A 22,498-nucleotide genomic window follows, 5' to 3' on the forward strand; every position below is an offset into this window, starting at 1 on the left:
CAAAAGTGATACCTATTTTAAATTGCCAATTGTGCTTTTCAATTTTCTATTGATATGTATGAATGAATGAACAGCCTACGTGCTAGTAAGTGGTCACTGGAGTTCATAGTTATCACAATTTTTCGGATTAACTTAGTTATATTATGTTTTTGCTTGTTTTTGTTTTCGCTTTCACAAACTATCGAATAATAAGCAAAATTCTAAAGAATAAACTTAGCTATCACAAATATCCATGATATTTTATTTTCTAGGGACACAGGTTGTTATGTAAACAAAATTGTGCGTAACATGCGGCTGCGCTCGCAAGCACCGTTGCTTATTACTTTTTAAGTTTAGTCGCGAATAAACTTTCCGATTAACCAGTTGTGTTATTTAATTATCTCATTTCCGATAACGCCCTGAATCATTATTGACCATTACCAAAATAACTCCTAAATTTCATACACTTTATTTTGCATTGTCAACTCAAACCTCAAACTTGTCTGTGAGTGTTAATATAAAATTAATTACCTTTAATCAAACAAATTTTAAAGGTAATTAATTTTTCTTGAAAGAAAGGCACTATGCAATACATTAATTTTTATCCAATCGAACAATATTGTTCATAGGGATAATTATGCAACAAATTCTACGTTGTTTCCCATTTTAATAAATTATTAGTTTTTAATCGCGTTAATGCGAGCAAACAATTTATCTTTATTATTTATTCTTGTTATTTAACTTCATGATGATCGGTTGACTATCTGAGACGGAAAAATGTAACAAAAAAATAAACTTATTTTCGTATTCATAACATCAGTATGGAAGTATGGATGTAATAAGTTAACGTAATATTAAATATAATTCTGTCAATTGTAATCATAAACGTTCGTTCCATTTCGAATGATGGAAATCTGATAGACGGCTAGTAATGAGAACTTCATTTGGACTCGGAGTTCAGTGCCAATTCAGTCCGCGCCACACCTCGTGTCAACTCGAATTGCAAATGAAAATCGATTTTCAGATCCCTCGAATACTGAATTAAATCGAGCGCAAACATTAGTTTCTGTTACTTAGTACTTTGAAGTGAAAATACCATGTTTTATTAATATCAGTTTAATAACACACGAATTTAAAAATAAACTTGCGACTGATGACAAATCGTCTTTTCGCATTAAAAGTGTACAATCCCCAAAAATATTCGAAATTGAGTTAATATGCGGAATAATTTGGTATCAACCAGTATTTTTCTCATAAATACTGTCAAAAGAGCGTAGTTTAGTTTTAGTTTTTTTTTTTTTTGTTTACCTATGTTTTTACGAATATTAACAAAATTAATAGGTACATAATTATATCTTACTTTAAAAGACAGTTAATGCAATTGGTAAAAAATAAAAAATAAATGTTGCAAAGATGATTAATATTAAAAATAACATATATTAAACCTTTAAAACACTCTTCTGTAAAATTAGTAAGTTTTGAAATTATACAGTTTTAATGCGAGAAGACGAAATGTGAAAAAATTACTAGTACAAACGTAGTGTTGTCTAAACCGTGTAGCTGGTGTAGTGGTGTTGTTTGTCGAATTACCTTTGTTCGAAGCTGTCCGCTCTGTTGCTCCTATAGCCGGAGTCGTTGAGACTGCCCTCGTGTCGGAGACTGGGCAGTGAGTCCCAGGGCGAGCGGCGGGGGCCCGGCGGTGCAGCGCCGCGCCAGCCGTCCGAGTGTCTATACCAGGCCGCGCGGGCCGACTCGCCAATACACGACGCGCACCGAGATGTACTCACGAAGCTGTTTAGATTTATTTATATTACTGTATTGGTCATTTGAAATCTGTTGATGAAGAATACGGTGTTAACTCTGGACGCTTGAGTTCTAGCGTACCGAGATGAGCTTACGAAGCTGTTTAGATTAAATTATATTAATGTATTGGTCATTTGAAATCTTTTGATGAAGAATATGGTGTTAACTCTGAACGCTTGAGTTGTAGTGCACAGAGATGAGCTTACGAAGCCTGTTAGATTTAATTATGTATTGGTCATTTCAAATCTGTTGATGAAGAATACGGTGTTAACTCTGAACGCTTGAGTTCCAGTGCACCGAGATGACCTTACGAAGCCTTTTAGATTTAATTGTATTACTGTATTGGTCATTTCAAATATGTGGATGAAGAATACGGTGTTAGCTCTGAGCGCTTGAGTTCCAGCGCACCGAGATGAGCTTACGAAGCTGTTTAGATTTAATTATATTAATGTATTGGTCATTTGGAATCTACTGATAAAGAATACGGTGTTAACTCTGAACGCTTGAGTTCTATATTCTATAAGACATTTTAAATTTATATAATAATATATATTATATTATTCTAAAATATCGCTTATTTAGGTTAGGTTTAGGTTTGGTACCCTTAACCGAGGAGAAAAACAAGTACAGTCCGGGAATCGAACTTTAATCAGTAGTATAGGGATCGCAGTTACAATCTATTGAAAAAATGAATGAAATTTTATTATTAGTGACCGTGCTTTCCGGGTTGAAGGGGTTGGTGCTAGAAAACTTTTAAGGATTAAACTAGTCTCAATTAGTTCTGCCAGTGTAGATATAAACGTGTACAAACGAACAAAAGTCTATGCACGGTTTTATGGAGTTATATTAAATGTAACAAACTTCTTCAAAAATATTAAAGCAGTTAGAAGATGAGTTCACGGCTCTCTTTGTGTACGGCGCTTACGAAGAGCTCACACTATAAATAATATAAATGCCATTTCCCGACTAAAAATATAAAACTAAAATTGTTCTATAATACTATGTATTACTCGTATAAAATTATAAAACAATTTTTGTGTTCCAATATTTAGTACATCTATACAAAACAATTCACACAAAGCAAATTGGAAATAAAATAGGCCATCCAAACGATAAACTAATTTCAAACAGACATTCTCGGCTATCCCCGAGGAATACAATTGTTCCGCGCCAGATTAACTGGGTTTAACACATTACCTGCATGATTAATGGAACAAGAAAATTTATATTTAAAATAAATTAGAGTGCTTAATGTTTTACTGTTACTAGAGTACTCATAATACTTATTCGACTTAATTTTAAATCGATTTAACTTATTTCTTTTTTACTTATTAATTCTCAATCGGTCCTAGCTATGAACACAAGGAAAAATCAGAGATATAAAAATGTTAAATGCTATTATTTCTGCCAATTATTTCTTAATACAATATTTTTTAATTTATTATTGATAGAAGTTTGATGGAATACTTGCAATTGGCATTATTTTTGTATCTACTTTGCCACTAATACTAAACTAAATAACTACTGCTATATTACATTTTATAAAAGCTAAGAATGGCCAATAACCAACAATATATTTTATTTTATCCGTTGAAATTGACTAATCGGTTTTAATGAATTCCTTATATATATATATAGGCTTACAAGCTCAACAGTTTGTGGCTTACAGAATATTTTTTTATTCGAAACTTTTAATCGACCCATTTTGACATTTAAATGACAAACAAATCTACATGTTTCAGATTCCGTTACGTAATAGATTATGCACCTGGTGTGCTCGTACTCATGCCATAGTTCGATAATGGGACACGTTTCAATCACGTCCGATACATTATGATCATTAACGACTTTCGTGAAGAAGCATCGTATAGCAATTAGTATATATATGTATGTATATATAACGAGCGCAATTATAGCTTTTCGTAGAGTACGACGCGCGGGTCCCTACCACCCGCCCTACCTGTGTGCTACGAAGCATTCAATTTAGTTTTCGACTTTATATCTAAATATGCGTTGCGACATCTGCGCTGTACTAACTCTAGGCCTTGGTAATCACTTTGGCGTATATTTTTGCCAATATGATCATTATAAATTTCGATTGTTAAATATCAATATAAGTAATCAGTTTTCCTAAAACTTAAAGTCGTATAAAACATAATTATGATTTCAAAGGCTGCTTTTCACTATTTTCGTAATAGTATTTTTCTCGAGTAGAAACAAAATCAAGGCGGTCCTGGTGAAATTTTAAACAAAACTTAAATTTGAACTAATTTTGTTTCAATACAAATTTTAACTAATGTTTGCAGAATAGTTACCTACAGCATTAGAAATTAAGCCTATTTTTACGTTCCTCTAAACTTGCTCGTGTATGTGCTAACTAAATTGCTTTGTATCGAAGAAGCAATAACTCTTGGTTTTTAATTTATAAATTACAATTCTAATCCCTATATTTACATTACCATAAATTACGTACCCAGCCAATATACGGACCGCAAAGTGCGGGATTATGGATCCGAGCATATTATGTAGTATTAATAATGACATATTGTGGAGCTACGTAAGTAGGTACCTCTTCAGAAATTGTTATAACTATACGAATGGTTAATTCTATCCCAAGGGTGGACCCAAGGATCCCTGCGCAAAAAAGCGATACTTACGAAAATATCTCCGGCCTCCGATCGATAACCACTCTTAAACAGAATACATTAGAAGACCTTCTTAAATGTATCAGTTAAAATAAGGTCTTTGTCGAGCAAGACAAAGGCTTCATCAAGGTGGCTAAGAGGCAATTCTGGTTATGTTTCTTAATCCCTGCTTTGTGTCTTCAAAGTCGGGGCGATTTGTATTTTTTTAAAGCGAATTGAAAGTAACATTTTTGTTACGATTATTTGATATGCTTCAACATAGTTTGTTTTATTCTAAAATGTATTTTTGGGATATTTTATAACAGCAAAATAATGTACAATATTCGTAATTTAAAAAACTGCTATATTTTTCTTATAGCCCGTGCAGGCTGACGAGCATGCGGCCCGCCTGATGGCAAGTGCTTTCCGTCGCTGATGGACGTCAGCAATTCCAGAAGCACAGTCAAGTCCCTGCCTACCGCTGAGTACTCTACATAAGCCTTGTTTGGAGAAGGACCTGTCGTAGTGCTCAGGAAATACCGTAGAGCGCATTCCAAAGCCGGATGGTACGTGGCAGAAAATATTTAGGGAAACCCACTGTGGATGAACGCAGTGGTTCTAGGTAGCATGGATGAACTCTTCTCCGATGACGATTGTAAAAACGAAACGATGGGATTATTTCAAAAAATTCCTAATAGTAATTGCTAATAAATATTTCAGGGAAAAGATATGAAAGGATTATGTGGAACGTATCGTACCTTTTTCAAGGGGTTCTCATCACAAAATTTACCTATTGCCTTGGACAAATACCTCTTTTATGACGAATTATTAGAACTTGGGTTCAATGTACGTCGATGTTCACTACATTATTATGCCTTTCATATCAAAGTAATAACGTCCTCTATTTATTCTGAGTTTTTCGTAGTAACATCGATATACTGAAAGTTAAATCAATATATAGAGATATTGAGAGAGACTTGATATTTTGATAGCCCCTTATTAATTATCATTTATACGTTCATGAATTAGTAGCAAAAATGGTCGATGACACTTGAAAAGGCTCAAGTTGGAGTATCTAATAGACTTTACAAGTAAAATAATGGGAAAATCGTGCAGTAAATTTGTATTGAATGATCGGGTTTAAATCCTGTAGGTACCTACCAATTTTGTTAGTAAAATTTGTAAGCAAACCTACCACGTTTTTATAAACTATACATTTAATCTATAAACACTATCACGTAAGCTGCAAAAACGTGAGCACATTAAAAACATTTGACACACTTCTGCGGCAAAACAGTTATACGCTTCGAATTGAAGGATGGGCAGTCATCACAAAATACAATTTGACATCAAGGCTTTGTGTATTAAGCACTGAAGTATGTAACCTAAAAAAAGGTATAAAGGTCTATGGTATTAAGATGAGAATGACATTCACGCTGTGTTGTCTATGGGCGATCCATAGCTGTTTGATGATGTTTTTACTGGTGGTAGGACCTCTTGTGAGTCCGCGCAGGTAGGTACCGAGTTTAATCACCTACGCCCACTTGGTTACCATGCCTGGTTACTTCAATACGACTATTCTTTTAAGAACTATAGTTCTATGAGCTTCTAAGTACAGTGCAATGTTTATTTTATTAATATTTTCACTTTCAGTTAGTTAGTTTTCAGTATTTAAATAAAAATCAATAAATTTTTATTAAAAAAATTTGTTGCCTCGAAGGTTGACTGTTTTATAGTCCATCTAGGTTATGACCCGAGTGATCCCCATCACTGATAGTCATCGTCTGTATATCATCATATGTCAGTCACCGATATTGATTATAAATATATTATAAATTGCGTACAAATGTATAAATATTACCTAGATTGATGGTCGCTGAGGTACCCTTGATCACGATCCCGCACTCTGTCCCTGAAATAAACACTTACTTTAGCTTTCGTGTCTTTTTAATTTTATAAATATTATAGAGACGTAGCCCACGGCATCATCTGAGTTAAATTAAAAAAAAACACATTGCGTTTTGCCCGAGATTGGGAATATGGAAACATTTGGGAAATTTCTTTTGTCACTCTCTATTTCATAAACTACCAAGCGATTTAAAGATTCGCTGGTTACGTTTTCGTTAAGTTGGTGCGGTACAAACTTATCACGTTTTTTTACTTTGCAAATTTGACGCAATATTATTTTGATGCTAACGTTGATAGCTGCTGCTAACTCAGCGGTAGATTGAGTATCGTCAGCTTCCACTATCACCTTTAATTCGACGTTTTCGGGCGACCACTGGGTTCATTTTTAGAACAAATTTTCCATGTCGGTTGGTTATTATATTGTTACACCGGTAAGAATAGGGCCATCTATCGCCTAATAGCAGAAATGAATATCAAAGCAAGTAGTAACAACGAGAAAACTCGAGAAGTACAACACCACCTATTGTCAGATAGCGGAAACACACATTGAAGCTACTTGACTTGCCCAGGATATTCTCGATAAATCTAGGGATGTCATATCGGCTATAAAAGCGTTGTAGAGATGGCACGAAGGCACGAAGGCAGAGACTCTCACAAGGATTAAGCCCCTTCAAATACTTTTATAGGGAATTTCTACTTAAGCAACAAAGTGCGGAGGCAGGGATTTTGTGGATTATACCACATATTTAAATTTAGGTATTATTAGATTATTTTTTTATAGATTACTTTATATTATTTTAGTTTTAGTAGTTTAGTTTATTATTTTATAGATTAGATTAGCTTATAGATTAAAATTATAGGCAGTGGCAGAATAGCAGCGATAGTTTCAGATATCACAAAGCTGAGCCGCGACCTTTTTACCTCCACTGTCAGAATAATCAATATATTGTATTATTGTTTAGATTGAATTAGAAATTTATGTCATATTAATTGAAAAGCTATTTGTATTGTGGAGTAAATAAATGTAATAATTATTATTACTATTAGTTAGAAATCTGTTCTACTCGAAGCGGAACAGCGAACGGATCACTTAAAGCGAAGCAGAAGAAGCGAATTGAGAATTTTAAAGTTTTCGTTAAGTGTTCTAAGTGTTAATACAGTTTCAATTTGTACTTCGATAGTTTTTATTTATCGCAGCCGAACCCCAGCGCGTAACAATATTATCATATTATATTTTCAATATAGATTATAAGTTACACCTTAACATATTTGAAGTAATTAGTTCCGGTTTTGGATCTTTACAAAACCCGAGAAATAGCCGAAATGCCTTCCATCAGAATTTACCTTGTATAATCTATGACTACCTAGCAGTTATCAAAAAAAGAATGTCATAGCACTCAGGAAATACTGGCGTGATAATAATTATATCTGGAAACGTCAGAAAACTCCTCCACGTGATATTTCTGTATGGCCAAAACTTGTACAGGAAAAATCTAATGTAAATAGTCGATCAATTCATAACTATCTAATACTATTTTTATTTTTCTCGTTTCGGTCTCCTCAATACTGAGGATCGTGACCACCTCCTCGCAACAAGAGCTTATTCCGGATCATTCCACGCCATTTGCCTCTATCTGCCGCCGAGTATAGAGCATCGTGAACTGCGGTGTCGAGGGTAGTGCGGATCTGGTCAGTCCAAAGTTGCGGGCCTCTACCTCGTGGTCTTCTTCCGTCCACCTTTCCAGTCACCATTAGCTTCTCCAAGCTGCCGTTATCCTTTCTTGCAATGTGGCCAAAGTATTCCAGAACTCTACGTAGGCAATGCTAGAAAGCTATAGTAGAAAGCCTCGTCTTTATCTGGAGTTCTTGGAGGATCGACATGTTGGTGCGACGTGCTGTCATTAAGTAATCACTTATTACGCAACAACAACCTACCTCGTATTGTGGTCACTGAGGTATCCCCTGTCGCGCTCACGCTCCCTCTCGCGCATGAGTTCATTGCGATCGCTAAAAAGAGAGCTAAATTAACACTGTGGTTTTCAAACCAAAATAAACAACACAAGATTGTTTTAATCAAATAAATTTAACAAAAAATCTCCATTACCACGTTTAGTTTGTTTATTCGAAACAGTTTCACCTAGTAATCATATTATATTTAAATTTAAAATCAAACAGTGAAACTCATATTCAGGATGGTCAGTAAGAATTTTGTTATCAATTTATTTATCACCAGCAAAATGAAAATGATTCGTATTAATTAATCTGTACCTATTCTGAGATTCAGTTATCTATGAGTGTTAATCAAAGTTTGTGCGACATTTAATTTTAACAGAAAGTGGATATGAATTGTTATTAACGAATTTTGTATCACTAAGGGAAATTTAGAAGCTCAGGAGACAGCACGAGGTTGGGTGGGGCCGTTACATGGGTGGATGACTCACATGTGGTGCTCTAACTCTGGCATTTCCGGGATTCCATCAGGCGCCCGCGGGCTGCTTGAAAACACCAGATGAATGAATCGTTATCAACTAATTTTGAACAACTAGCTGGATATCGGCCCCTTGAATAATGATAACTCATTGAACCCAACCCCCACCACCCTGGGATAATGTAACTTAACCAATCACTTTCGCAATGAATACCCGAATCAAACATTGCTTTTAATTAATGCAATAGATTTTCTGAATTCCAGGGTAATGTTTATCGTTTTACCACATCATATAAATTACCACGTGTTTTTTATCGATTTCGGTAATAATTTACGTATTTAATTCTTCTGACAAAATCGACGTGCCGAAAAGGAAGTTTGTAGAAATCATAACTAATTTTCTCGCAATTTATTCTGTTTTCGTAACTAATCGTTTAAAATTGGAAACCTCATGAAAGCTAAAGGTACCTATTGCGTTTTAAAAAAAAAATGGAAACGAATATGATATTATGGATGCTGACGTTGTAAGGCGGACGAATGAGTGAGCGGTACATACCTGTAGTATCCGTCGCGATCGGAGCGGGCGCTGTGCTGACGTTCGACCCCGAGCCGGTGCGGGAGGGGCAGGGTCGACGACCGACTGCCGCCCCCAGAACATTGTGACGATGGACCTGAGATATTATTTCATGTCGGCACTTTCCAAAATATCTAATGTGTTCCTTTCGCTAAACAAAAACGCTTACAAGATTACAAGAGTAAATTATCACAACGTTTCAACACCTAAATGTTGCTTCTAAATTCTTTAACTGATCTCTTAAGAGTAGAAATATCTCCTTAATTACTAAAAGTCTTTCCCAAAGTGTTCCTAGCGGCAAGAAAATCCCAGATATCCCACTAATTTTACTGATGACAGGCTAGGTTCTAAGCCCACATGTGTGCATAATACCTATTTCTGACGCAAAGCATGCACGCATTCCAGTAAAGAATAGGACATAATTTGTATTTCAATGCTTCTATCGTATGTTTTTAGGCAACATTCATTCATTACAAGAATATTTTTAAATATAAACTATTATTCCTTTCAAATATAGAATTTTGACATCATAGTGATGATTAATTTAAGTGATAGGGGTTTAGAAACGAGTATGCTTTTAAAAGGTCATAAAGTACGGTCAAATACAAATACTGGTGTAAACAAGAAATGAGACTCTCATAATAATAAAAAGTGTGAAGTTATTTGGGGCTATCTCAATAACTACAATTTTAGAAATACCTTTTAAAAATACTACTTTAAAGACAACAATTGGCAGTCACTGATTTTTATTCAGACAATATTACAGTGGTAATTAATTCTGAGGCTAATTTTGAACATAACATTTTCTTCACAGCTTAAATGCTATGTTTTGTTACGAATTGTTTCGATCTTTTGTGGTTATCCTTTTTACAAATATATGTCACTTTTTTATTTATTGAGTAGGAATATTTCATTGCTGTAGCAAAGACTAAGATTACGCACAGAGCGACAGACGTTAGTAGAAGCTTTAACAGCTTCTTAAATAAGAATATTTTTCATTCTAAACTTCTATTATCCATTCCAAGCTTTCATTTTGAATTCTTGTCTATATCTGTTTACCCTATTGATTTATACATAGATTTTGAAACTACCGGGTGTATTTTTATCTCAAAAATTCACGAATTAAAAGTCTCAGAAGATTAATTTTCCTAAAGCTAATATGTACTATTAAGATAACATAAGCCCAATCCATATTTTCACAACCTATATTTGTATGTGACCATATTATGATTGAAATGCTATTAATTTAAGTGATGCAGTTGGATGTATTTATTGGTTGTGTTAATTTTCTAGTTATTCATACAAAATAAAAATAATTGGTGTACCAATTAACATATTATTGTAAGAGAATACGCAATTATTAAAATAAATTACAATTCAAATAAAAATAATCTTGAACAGATCAGCATGCAAGATATTTAACCGAAAATCTTATTCATTCAAATTAACATGAATGACACCAATCACCGCACATAATAAAGTTATATCGTCACCTCGCTCCCTTATTGCAGCTTCCTTGAGGTGTCTCAAAGATTGTAGAATGGATTCTTGGGTCGGCCCTCAAGAAAACAAAAAAGGGGTACAAATTAAAAAGGTCACATGAATTGAGTGCATAAAATTAATTTATGTTGCATTTAATTTTAAATTGTTTGTTATTTTATTTCAGAGTTAAATAAAATTTAAAATCTGTGAGAAATTCGGAATTAATAGTAAAGTTTATTTGTACTACTTGTATACTTACGTCGACGTGAGGGGTATGGACTGCGTTGGTTCGAAGACGGCATTTTGTCATTCATTTCTAGAAAAAAAAAAGGTCGGCTTTATGATATGCCCGATATATTTTAGTAGGTACGCAGTATGAGTGAGACTGTTAGCAACCTAAGTCCTCCATGCTCTGGCTCAACAAGGCCTCGAACGTGTGCAGACTGTAGCTCTCGGCGTCCATGCCCTTGGCGAGGGTGTTGCGGAGATGCATCTCGTACTCGAGCAAGAGGCGCGAGGTGGGCGAGCCGGGCGCGGGCGTCGCGCTCGACTGCGACGCCTGGCGACTGAGGCACGGCTTCTACAACAACACGTCACGTCATCACGATTACCGTTCCGTTTCGGCTTAAGGAATAATCTGTTCAAAGAATAATCGACCGCTTAGAAAAGGCAATACTATCGGAATTCATTTGTTCGAATTCGTTATCTTACGTATCATGTGCGTGCAGCGAACGCGAACAGTAATGAACTTACATTTTGATATTTGAAAATTTTAAATTCACAATATTACAACAAGGGGACCGATTCGGATATTTGATATTTATCTCGTAACTGTGTTCCGAAAATTGCGCGGACGGAGGAGTATTTTCCATACTTATAGAGAATATAGAGAAGAAGTGCACAACGCTAACATTTTTTTTAAATAATGCATAAAAGATAAATTAAATCAATAAAGAAAACATTACACACACTACCATGTATTTGACACATACACATGTATATATACTCTTTGTTTATTGTCAAACTTTTATTATTGCTTAAAGTCTAGTCAAATTGAGAATAGGTATAAATATCTTTAATATTACGAGTATTTGGCGAAATCTTGGCGAAATCTGTAACAATAGGACCATAATAATGTTGAAACTGATAATTTCAATTAATTATAGTCGAATTTCGACTACTGCGGGGCCACCATTAAGGTTAAAGACTTAATTGGTTGTAACTCAATAGAATAACGGTATTTTTATCCTTTTATTATAACAAATGATTACTTCGCAGCAGATACTGAACTAAGGGATACTTGAGAAACGGATTCAGTTTAAATATTAAAATTAATGGGTAATCACAAATAAAACGTACCGGATGATGATGTTGCCTGGGGTCCCGACGTTGACACGGCTCCTGGTCGGAGTTGCCGTTGGAGGAAGACGGCGTGGTGGCGTAGCACTGGTTATCGAACATGACGTTGTCGGAGGGCGGGGAGAGGTCGCGCTCTCCGCCGCCCAGCTCGAGGTACAGTCCGCGCCCCGGGTACCCGCTCGGAGCGGCGCCCACGCCCACGCCGCGTCTGCACCACACACAGGCACTGTAGGCGGACGGGCTCCGACGTCACAACAACAATTACGCCATATGAGGCTCTAATGAATTGGTATAACGGCCATCCTATCTTTCAAACAAGAATTGTTGCTGAGTGTAATAATTAACCAAAAATTAAAAAAAAATACAAAGAATAATATAGTATGTCTCGTAATGTGCACGGTTACTGAGCAGGCGACCTACGGTTCTCTGTCCAAGCTTCGTTTAAAGAACTACATGTGGGGGGTGAAATGCTATTCGGTTCAAGCGACATTTCGCTTAATACGCGACGGCTATCTTTGTAATTAAAGGTGTGTTTTGTTTGGTATCAGCATCAACAGTTCGATGTTTTTAATTTAACTTCAATTAAGCTTACTCCATTTAAATAGCTAAAGAAGTTGTTTTTGTTATTATATTTTTTTCCAATTTTAAACTTTAAATGGTTCCCCTCTAAAGTTGCAAAAAATGTCGCTTAAACTAAATATTTCAGCCCTCGATATTATAATTTATTTTGCAATTAAAAGCCCAATGCTGTCCATATTTGCTATGTGATTTAGGTATATAATAATTACATATTTTTAAATGTAAAATCTTATAGCACACGGGCGAGTTCATTCTGAATGTGAGAGCTTAACATGAATATTGAATTAAGTGTATAGTGCATTTTTTTTCCTACTTATGCTGATAGCCTTGAGAGGCTATTTCAGGTCCTCCTTGACGTGTAGGTGAGCTCATGGGGCTCAAACGGGAGTGTTGCTAACAGTTACTTTATTACTGATGGTAGGACCTCTTTGAGCCCGCACGGGTAGGTACCACCCTGCCAATTTCAGCCGTGAAGCAGTAATGCGTTTCGGTTTGAAGGGTAGGGCAACCGTTGTAACTATACTGAGATCTTAGAACTTATATCTCAAGGTGGGTGGCACATTTACGTTGTAAATGTCTATGGGGTTCAGTAACCACTTAACACCAGGTGGACCGTGAGCTCGTCCACCCATCTAAGCAATAAAAATAAAATCTACCGCCGGATCGGAAACGCGACCCACTGAGAAGATCCGGCGAGACACTCAGTGGGCTGTGTCTAGGGCATTGCGTACCTCTGTGAACTCTGGCGGCTATTGTTGTTCACGACGTGCGCGTAGTGTCCGTGGTGCAGGTGCGGCGGGCGGTGTCCGTGCGCGCCGCACGCCGGTGGACACGGGCCCGCGCCCCCGTACCGCCGCCGACCCATCTCGGGAGAGGTCACCGGACTCTCCGTCGACGGCATCGGCTTCAGCATGCGCTTTAGTGTACTCGAATCTAATAAAAACATCAAATTTGTCCATTTAAAAATAACAATTAATTTATTAATTATTAATCTATACAACATGTAACATAATTAACGCACACCCTGAAAGTAATTTGTTCAGAATCGGAATCTGGATCGATTTTGATTGTTTTTTATGTACCAATTTTTTTTTCTAAAATTTAGTTAAAACTAAGTAAATTACAGTCACCCTACACAGCTAGCTAAACAATTCATAGAAACGAAAATGGAACGTAAGTCAGGGTATTAAGACTTTTTAAAATGAAATATCTAATTAGTAAAAAAAATTATTATTTAATTAAATAAATCTGATACTTATTTCAAGGCTAATAGTCTATTACAAAATAAAATACCTACGCACACAATACCAACAGCGACCGCCGGCACACAGCAACACTACAATACATAAAAGAAAACCACGTAATACAAAAATAATTACTATCCCTTTCTTTCGTCGGCTTAATATTCTTACAATAAACGGCAGGCTAATCCCGATGCGACGCGGTTGCGTCGGCGGTGATCAAAGAAAAATATAAACAACGAAGTCAACAAAATATTTTTGACAAGTCAGTCACGGCGCGTCCACCTTATCGATAAGAGGTCAAGTGATAGTGCAAATAAAATATCTCCCGTATTTCGCTATGTCTTTTCGGTCAGTGACCTCCTAGATCAGCTGATTTGACGCCTCTCGACTTTTTTTGTGGGGGCGAATTAAATCGCTAGTTTATAACACACAGACAATAAGTGCCGAAGAACTAAAGAATAAGATAATAACCGCCTTTGATAAAGTGAAAAGTGACATTGCAGTATTATCTAAAATAAAACAACAAATACGAAAACGGTCATTAAAGTGCATTGAACAAGGGGCGCGGCGCGGCGGCGAGTGTGTACATGTGTCTGTGTGTGCGTGCGCAGCGGAGTGTGAATCGGTGACCATTTTATTTCCACGAAATTGGAATAACTAATTTCACAAATAATCAATGTTAACGCACATATAAATAATATTTGGTGTATGCATAGCGTTTATACTAATAAAGTCTAATTGGGGTGTTTGAGGGTGTGCGTTAAATATGTTACATGTTGTATATATAAAAATGAATTGCTGTTCGTTAGTCTCTTTAAAACTCGAGAACGGCTGGACCGATTTGGCTAATTTTGGTCTTGAATTATTTGTGGAAGTCCAATGAAGGTTTAAAGGGTAGATAAATATCAAAATGCTCGGAATTAAATAAAAATAACAATTTTGTTTTTCCTTTGATGTGTCCCCCGTCGGACGGATTCCTTTTGTTTGTTTTAAGTTTATTTTATACAAAAGTTTAGGTCTTTTATTAATCGATTGAGGCACTATGAAGTCTGGTGGGTCAGCTAGTTAGTTATATATATTATAGTATATTTGTATATAAACCAAATAGTTATTTCATATTATATGTAAACGGTATATATCTATTTATTGTATATATATATTTTTTCTATAATAATGTATTGCGAATGGTACACCACAACATACCTACTATATTTTTATATTTTCCTGAATTTCTTTAAATTTAAGCGCTTGTCTTAAAGAGATCGCTTTTAGCGATAAGACCGCCTATTGTACAAAAATATCTGTTTTTGACTGTTTTTGAATGTAAATTGTTTTGGTGTGCAATAAAGTGTATTCTCTTTCTCTATCTTTCTCTTTCTCTCTCTCTATAATATTTTTTATTGCTTAGATGAGCGGACGAGTTCACAGCCCACCTGGTGTTCAGTGGCTACCGGAGCCTTCTAGACCTCTAAAACGTAAATGCCGCCACCCACCTTGAGACATGAGTTCTAAGGTCTCACCTATAACAGTACAACGGCTGTCCTACCTTTCAAACCGAAACGCATTACTGCTTCACGGGAGAAATAGGTAGGGTGGTGGTACTTACCCGTGCGGACTCACAAGAGGTCCTACCACCAGTAATTACGCAAATTATAATTTTGTGGGTTTGATTTTTTTATTACACAATGTTATTCCTTCACCGTGGAAGTCAATCGTGAGTCATTTGTTAAGTATGCACTTCATTAGAAAATTTGCTACCCGCCTGCGGGATTTGAACACCGATGCGTCGCTCGATACGAATGCACCGGACTTCTTATCCCTTAGGCCACAACGACTTCGACTGAAGCGAGAGCTTACCCATATTCATATCCTCAGTGCTCTTCGATTTTGTACGACGCGAACCAGACGTGTTGTTATTAACCACGTTGTGGTTGTGATGATGCGCGGCATGACGCTCTGACTCACGGGACTGGAAATTAATATTTTAATATTAAACAGAGCTTTCAATAACTTGAAACTCCTAAGTTTCTTAGAATTTTTTCTTGTCCAATATCATTTGTACAAGCTGTGAGGTCTTAATTATTTTGAGGTGAGGTGAGGTTCGATGGTAGTGGTAAAGTTTTGTTTATGTTTTATATTCTCTCGACTATTTTTTATTCTCTACGTGACTAATATTGCGCGGACTGGATAGTGTCTTGTTTTGGTCACTAAAAAATAAAGAATAAATTGTTTGACGCCAAAATATCTCATCACTGTCATCTCATTCAATTACATAAAATAATATGTATTGTGCTAAAAGAAACCTGTTGAAACTGGAGGTTACAGTAACCAAACACCAGAATGTGAATAATGCAGTTCTCTTTTAGCTCGAAGTCGAAATTTCAGATGAAATGCAATAAAGGCAAGTAAACCATTCATATGGTTTGATATTCATCACGTTGACTTTCTTCGTGTATATTATTTTTAAACATCTAATGTCCTATAAATTATTTTTTTGTTTATTTTTTTACAACCCCAGATGTACCTAGTGTTCTATTTAAGTAGATTAAGTTATAGATAAATACATAGTATTAGTAATGGTTATAGTCATTGTAATAGATTAAGACTTCTATTTAAATACAACACAGACTTAGGGTATATTTTATAATAAACTCAAAAAAATGGTACGATAAATTAACAATAATTTATAACGAAAATTTTTATGGTTTAATCTTACATTTATTTATTTGAAAACTCTACTTTTTTACTTACAGTTTTCGTGGTCATAATGACAATAATAAAAGCAAGGTTAAACCGTAAAACTAGTTTTAATTATATGTATTTTATGTTCACGAAAACTCAAGAAAATGCTTTACTATATTAGTGCCCAGCCCGTTTATTATTAATTTATCTAAAACCTTTAGGAAACGGAAAATAAAATATGTCTAACTTACTAAAAATTACATAACATACCGATTCATTCCCGTCACCATAGTCGATGCTCTTTGGCATGTGCTGCAAGGAACATTCCTTCCCAGAGCGAGTCGAAGTTGCAGAAGATTTGGATGAGGTAAGGGTTCCTCCAGCCTGCACACCTTCAGACTTTAAATCTTGACCATGTTGAGTCGAACCCGCTGTTGCTTGTGATTCCTCAGAAGTCTATATAATGAAAAACATTTTTGAATACCAAAAAGTTGCCTTCAAATTCTTCAAAGGTAACATAAAGGTAAAATGTTCCCATTTTTATCTCGTGCAACTTGTATTTTTGTGAATAATAAAATGGTGCTACTATGTGATATCAGGAAAAATTTCTTAACACATGATAGTAATGTGTTTCTTTTTGTGTGCGACTCTTTTTAATTTCTTCATGAGTCATAAGGCGCGGACTTGATTGTCTCTTATTTTGGTTAGCAAAAAATAAGAATTTAAATTGTTTGACGCCAAAATACCTCATCACTATCATCTCATTTAGTTGCGAGGTGTCTTCCGCTGTGTGATGTCGGCTTAGAAAAGCAAAAGCCCGCCTCTTCCCATGGATTATATTTAAGGTGATTAAGGGCTTGATCAGAGAATGACCAATAGTGTTCTCTAGGTATTAACAAGCGTACTGTGATCATTAACCTACATTTACTAATGTTAGAGTCTATAGCAAGTCCGCATGGGTATACCGCAGATACAAACATCTTGCTTATTTCTACCGCAAAACAGTCAAGTGTTCCGTTTTTAAGGATTGTTTAACAGCCGTTTACGATAAAATTTAGACCTCGACCGCATGTCTCACTGAGGGGGACAGCATTCGTGTCATGATGTCCAAGAGCTCTATTTTATATCGAGTTCGTTCAACCGGAACAAATGAAGAAAACCAGCCTTTTAAGCTTAATAAGGTAAACAACAGAGAATGCTACACAATACCTTCAGGTCTATATTCTTCCAATATATTTCTTGCTGTACAGAATTAATAAGCAATACAAAAAGTTTAATAATAGCCTATGATAAAAATAATTATTTAAATTCGCATTTGACAGCTCACGGATTTCTTTTTTTCGTTCCTTTTCTCTATTATTCCCGCCATTTATTTTAATTCTAAATTCAAATTTCGAATCTCGATACAACCAGTAACTACTGATATTATTATAGTTGTTTATCTTTTTTTTGTTTAAACTCTTTCGATTTTTTTTCAAATTTAGAGCACCCATCCACATGAATCAGAGTTTTAATGATATTTATCAGATTTTTTTTATTATTCAGGAATATTGCTCAGTATTTTTCGTCTAGTAGAATATAAATAAGTACTTTATGAATCAAATTCAATAATGAACATAGTATTTACTTCATTTCGGTACAGCATAATAAATTGAACCGGTCTGTTTACTTAGTCAAGTTAATTGGTAATTTTTAAACTTAAATAAAATAAAAATATCTTTAATTGCAAGAGCATTGGAAGATAAATGGGCGGTGTTCAGCAATAGCCGTAGTCAATTGGCTATAAGGGGCGCTTCCTTTTGTCTATACCACGTTACTCGAATAAGTTCTTACAATAGGGATTTAAATTTTTTATCCAGAACGTGTGATTACTTTGCTTTACCGACAGTAGTGCTATGACGACTTAGCGTGTGTAATGTGGCGCTAATGTTAGCTCGTACAATACATTTTTGTTACTCTTTTTATTCCCATAAATGAGCAATAATCGCAAACCATCGACATAAACAACAATATCGTGAATCATTCCGATAGAGGCACCCGTCACGCGCGGACGTGCTCATCGACCACTCGATCGCCCGGCCTTTGTTCGCCCGGCTTTTGTTAGCCCGGCCATTGTTCGCGCGGCCTGTGTTCGTCGTACATCTGCCGACTAAGTGCTCTTCCTGGAAGTTTTTATTTGTTTTGTTTCCTTTTGTTATTTCTGTGTTCGTGGTACATCTGCCGACAAACTGTCTTCCTGGAAGTGTTTAATTGTTTTGTTTCTTTTTGTTATTTCCGTTTTGTTGTGATTTTTCTTTGTCCTGCAGTAATCGTGCCGCATCGCCACCTGTGTTCAATAGAACCGCTCAGGTCCGAGAAGTTGGGGCCTCGCCGCAAGGCGAGTGTTTTCTAAGACCCAGGGTAGCCCCACCTGGGCACGTAGACATCATGGACGCTGTATTTGCGGAATTTCTCCGGCTTCGCTACCCAAAGCTCACTTCCGAGTTTCAGGCCTTCAAGGCCGATCACACTGCGAGCCCTCTCGTGGACTCCACCGAGCTCGCTGCTCCTGCGTCGCCTGTACCTGCGTGCAAAGCTTCTGCATCGAGCACCGCAGCCTCCGTCGTGCCTGCCGTTCCCGCGTCGCCTATACTGGCGAGTAAAACTGCTGCGTCGTCCGCCGTGGTCACCGTTCCAGCAGCGCGATCATCCGCGGCCTCCGTCGCGCCGTCCAAAACACCTACTCGTAGGTCACCTGCGCCCGCCTCCTCGTCCTCCGACTCTGACTCGGAGATGGAGGTCGACCTCGCTCCCGCCTCATCGACGGATGGATTCACCCTGGTGCAAAAGGGTAAGAAGCGTGCCGCGGAGTCTCGAGCTCCCGCGGCCGCTAAAATTAGCAAAGCCGCGAACGCGTCGCGCCCCCGCCCTCAGACTCCCGTTGCGCCTCCAGCCCGTGCCACTCCGTCGCCGCGTCCGGTGGCACAAAATAAAGCCCAGACCCCTCCCCCGGTAATCCTTCAAGAGAAGGCAGCTTGGGAACGAGTTTCTCTGGCCCTTAAGGCCAAAAATATCAATTTTACGAATGCCCGTAACCTCGCGAACGGCATTCAAATTAAGGTTCGAACATCCGACGACCATAGGGCCCTCTCTTCTTACCTCCGTAAGGAGCGTATAAGTTTCCACACATATACGCTCCAGGAGGAGCGCGAACTCCGTGCCGTTATACGTGGCATCCCTAAAGAGTTGGATGCCGAGCTCGTCAAGGCCGACCTTCTCGAACAAGGCCTACCGGTTAACTCCGTACACCGCATGCACACAGGCCGCGGAAGGGAGCCATATAATATGGTTCTCGTCGCCCTCCAGCCTACCCCCGAGGGTAAGCAAATATTCAACATCCGAACGGTCTGTAGCCTTTCCGGAATCGCAGTCGAAACCCCACACAAGAAAGGCACACCTAGCCAGTGCCATAACTGCCAATTATACGGGCATTCTTCCCGTAACTGTCACGCGCGCCCCCGATGCGTCAAGTGCTTAGGCGATCACGCCACGGCCCTATGCACTCGCGATCAAAAAACCGCGAAAGAACCGCCTAGCTGCGTCCTGTGTCGAACACAGGGTCACCCCGCAAATTACCGCGGATGCCCCCGAGCCCCGAAAATAAATCGCCGCGTCGCCCGCCAAAACCGCCTCCGAGCTTCCGGCCCAGACATCAAAGCCTCGGCACCCTCTGTGTCGCAGGCTAAGCCAGCGTTCGTTCCGGCGCCGGTGCCCAGTGTCTCGGCCTGGGCGAAACCGCTGCCGTACATGAACACGGCTACAACTCCCTCCTCCGCGATTCGTCCCGCCCCCGCGACTCGTCCCTCTCCCGCGACTTGCCCTCCGACCGCGTCCGACAATCTCGCTTTAGCGATCGACTTCTTTCAGTCGATCAACTTTGAGCGCGTTAACGCCTTGGGCGACGCCATTCGCTCTGCCTCCACTGCACAACACTTTATCGCCGTTGTGCAAGAATACGCCGACGTATACGCGTCATTAAATACGTACGTCCTCCCCTCACTCCGCCGGTAATCAATGGCGTATATAAGTAGAATAAAGCCCCTATCCGTAACGATAGGATTTTTTAACGCTTACGGTCTCGCAAATCAGCGTGATCAGGTTTCTGACTTTTTGCGTGACCATCAAATTGATATCTTTTTAGTGCAGGAGACCCTACTTAAGCCCGCGCGCCGTGACCCTAAAATCGCGAACTATAACATGGTCAGGAACGACAGGCTCTCTGCTCGTGGTGGTGGTACCGTCATTTACTATAGAAGAGCCCTGCATTGCGTCCCACTCGATCCTCCCGCGCTCGCTAATATCGAAGCATCAGTGTGCCGAATCTCACTGACGGGACACGCGCCGATCGTTATCGCGTCCGTTTATCTTCCACCGGATAAGATCGTTCTAAGCAGTGATATCGAGGCGCTGCTCGGCATGGGGAGCTCTGTCATTCTGGCGGGCGACCTAAATTGTAAACACATTAGGTGGAACTCACACACCACAACCCCGAATGGCAGGCGGCTTGACGCGTTAGTCGATAATCTCGCCTTCGATATCGTCGCTCCGCTAATCCCGACTCACTACCCGCTAAATATCGCGCATCGCCCGGATATACTCGACATAGCGTTATTAAAAAACGTAACTCTGCGCTTACACTCGATCGAAGTAGTTTCAGAGTTAGATTCAGACCACCGTCCCGTCGTTATGAAGCTCGGTCGCGCTCCCGATTCCGTTCCCGTCACGAGGACTGTGGTGGATTGGCACACGCTGGGCATCAGCCTGGCTGAATCTGATCCACCATCGCTACCGTTTAGCCCGGACTCTACCCCGTCTCCTCAGGATACCGCTGAAGCCATAGACATCTTAACGTCACACATCACCTCGACATTAGATAGGTCATCGAAACAAGTTGTAGCGGAGGACTTCCTTCACCGCTTCAAATTGTCCGACGATATTAGGGAACTCCTTAGAGCTAAGAACGCCTCGATACGCGCCTACGACAGGTATCCTACCGCGGAAAATCGTATTCGAATGCGTGCCCTACAACGCGACGTAAAGTCTCGCATCGCCGAAGTCCGAGATGCCAGATGGTCTGATTTCTTAGAAGGACTCGCGCCCTCCCAAAGGTCTTACTACCGCTTAGCTCGTACTCTCAAATCGGATACGGTAGTAACTATGCCCCCCCTCGTAGGCCCCTCAGGCCGACTCACGGCGTTCGATGATGACGAAAAAGCAGAGCTGCTGGCCGATACATTGCAAACCCAGTGCACGCCCAGCACTCAATCCGTGGACCCTGTGCATGTAGAATTAGTAGACAGTGAGGTAGAACGCAGAGCCTCCTTGCCACCCTCTGATGTGTTACCACCCGTCACCCTGATGGAAGTTAAAGACTTGATCAAAGACCTACGTCCTCGCAAGGCTCCCGGTTCCGACGGTATATCCAACCGCGTTATTAAACTTCTACCCGTCCAACTCATCGTGATGTTGGCATCTATTTTCAATGCCGCTATGGCGAACTGTATCTTTCCCGCGGTGTGGAAAGAAGCGGACGTTATCGGCATACATAAACCCGGTAAACCAAAAAATCATCCGACGAGCTACCGCCCGATTAGCCTCCTCATGTCTCTAGGCAAACTGTATGAGCGTCTGCTCTACAAACGCCTCAGAGACTTCGTCTCATCCAAGGGCATTCTCATCGATGAACAATTCGGATTCCGTACAAATCACTCATGCGTTCAACAGGTGCACCGCCTCACGGAGCACATTCTTGTGGGGCTTAATCGACCAAAACCGTTATACACGGGAGCTCTCTTCT

General features: G+C 38.7%; 1 protein-coding gene across 8 annotated transcripts in view; it reads right to left on the minus strand.

The window, feature by feature from the left end:
* LOC101739475 (protein still life, isoform SIF type 1) overlaps positions 1 to 22,498 on the minus strand; it is a 125,365-nt gene that overhangs the window by 75,092 nt on the left and 27,775 nt on the right. For 6 of the 8 annotated variants that reach the window (XM_062674940.1, XM_062674939.1, XM_062674933.1 and 3 more), the window contains 12 exons: positions 16,933 to 17,118; positions 15,838 to 15,949; positions 13,468 to 13,669; positions 12,158 to 12,365; positions 11,195 to 11,378; positions 11,058 to 11,114; positions 10,810 to 10,875; positions 9,299 to 9,413; positions 8,756 to 8,806; positions 8,250 to 8,321; positions 6,268 to 6,318; positions 1,570 to 1,770 (listed from right to left, as the gene is read on the minus strand). In XM_062674940.1, coding sequence (XP_062530924.1) covers positions 1,570 to 1,770; positions 6,268 to 6,318; positions 8,250 to 8,321; positions 8,756 to 8,806; positions 9,299 to 9,413; positions 10,810 to 10,875; positions 11,058 to 11,114; positions 11,195 to 11,378; positions 12,158 to 12,365; positions 13,468 to 13,669; positions 15,838 to 15,949; positions 16,933 to 17,118 — 1,505 coding nt within the window. The remainder of the gene's footprint in view (positions 1 to 1,569; positions 1,771 to 6,267; positions 6,319 to 8,249; positions 8,322 to 8,755; positions 8,807 to 9,298; positions 9,414 to 10,809; positions 10,876 to 11,057; positions 11,115 to 11,194; positions 11,379 to 12,157; positions 12,366 to 13,467; positions 13,670 to 15,837; positions 15,950 to 16,932; positions 17,119 to 22,498) is intronic. The other 2 variants (XM_062674938.1, XM_062674937.1) reach the window with 1 other exon arrangement.

Source organism: Bombyx mori, chromosome 22 (assembly GCF_030269925.1).
Source record: "Bombyx mori chromosome 22, ASM3026992v2".
NCBI lineage: Eukaryota > Metazoa > Arthropoda > Insecta > Lepidoptera > Bombycidae > Bombyx > Bombyx mori.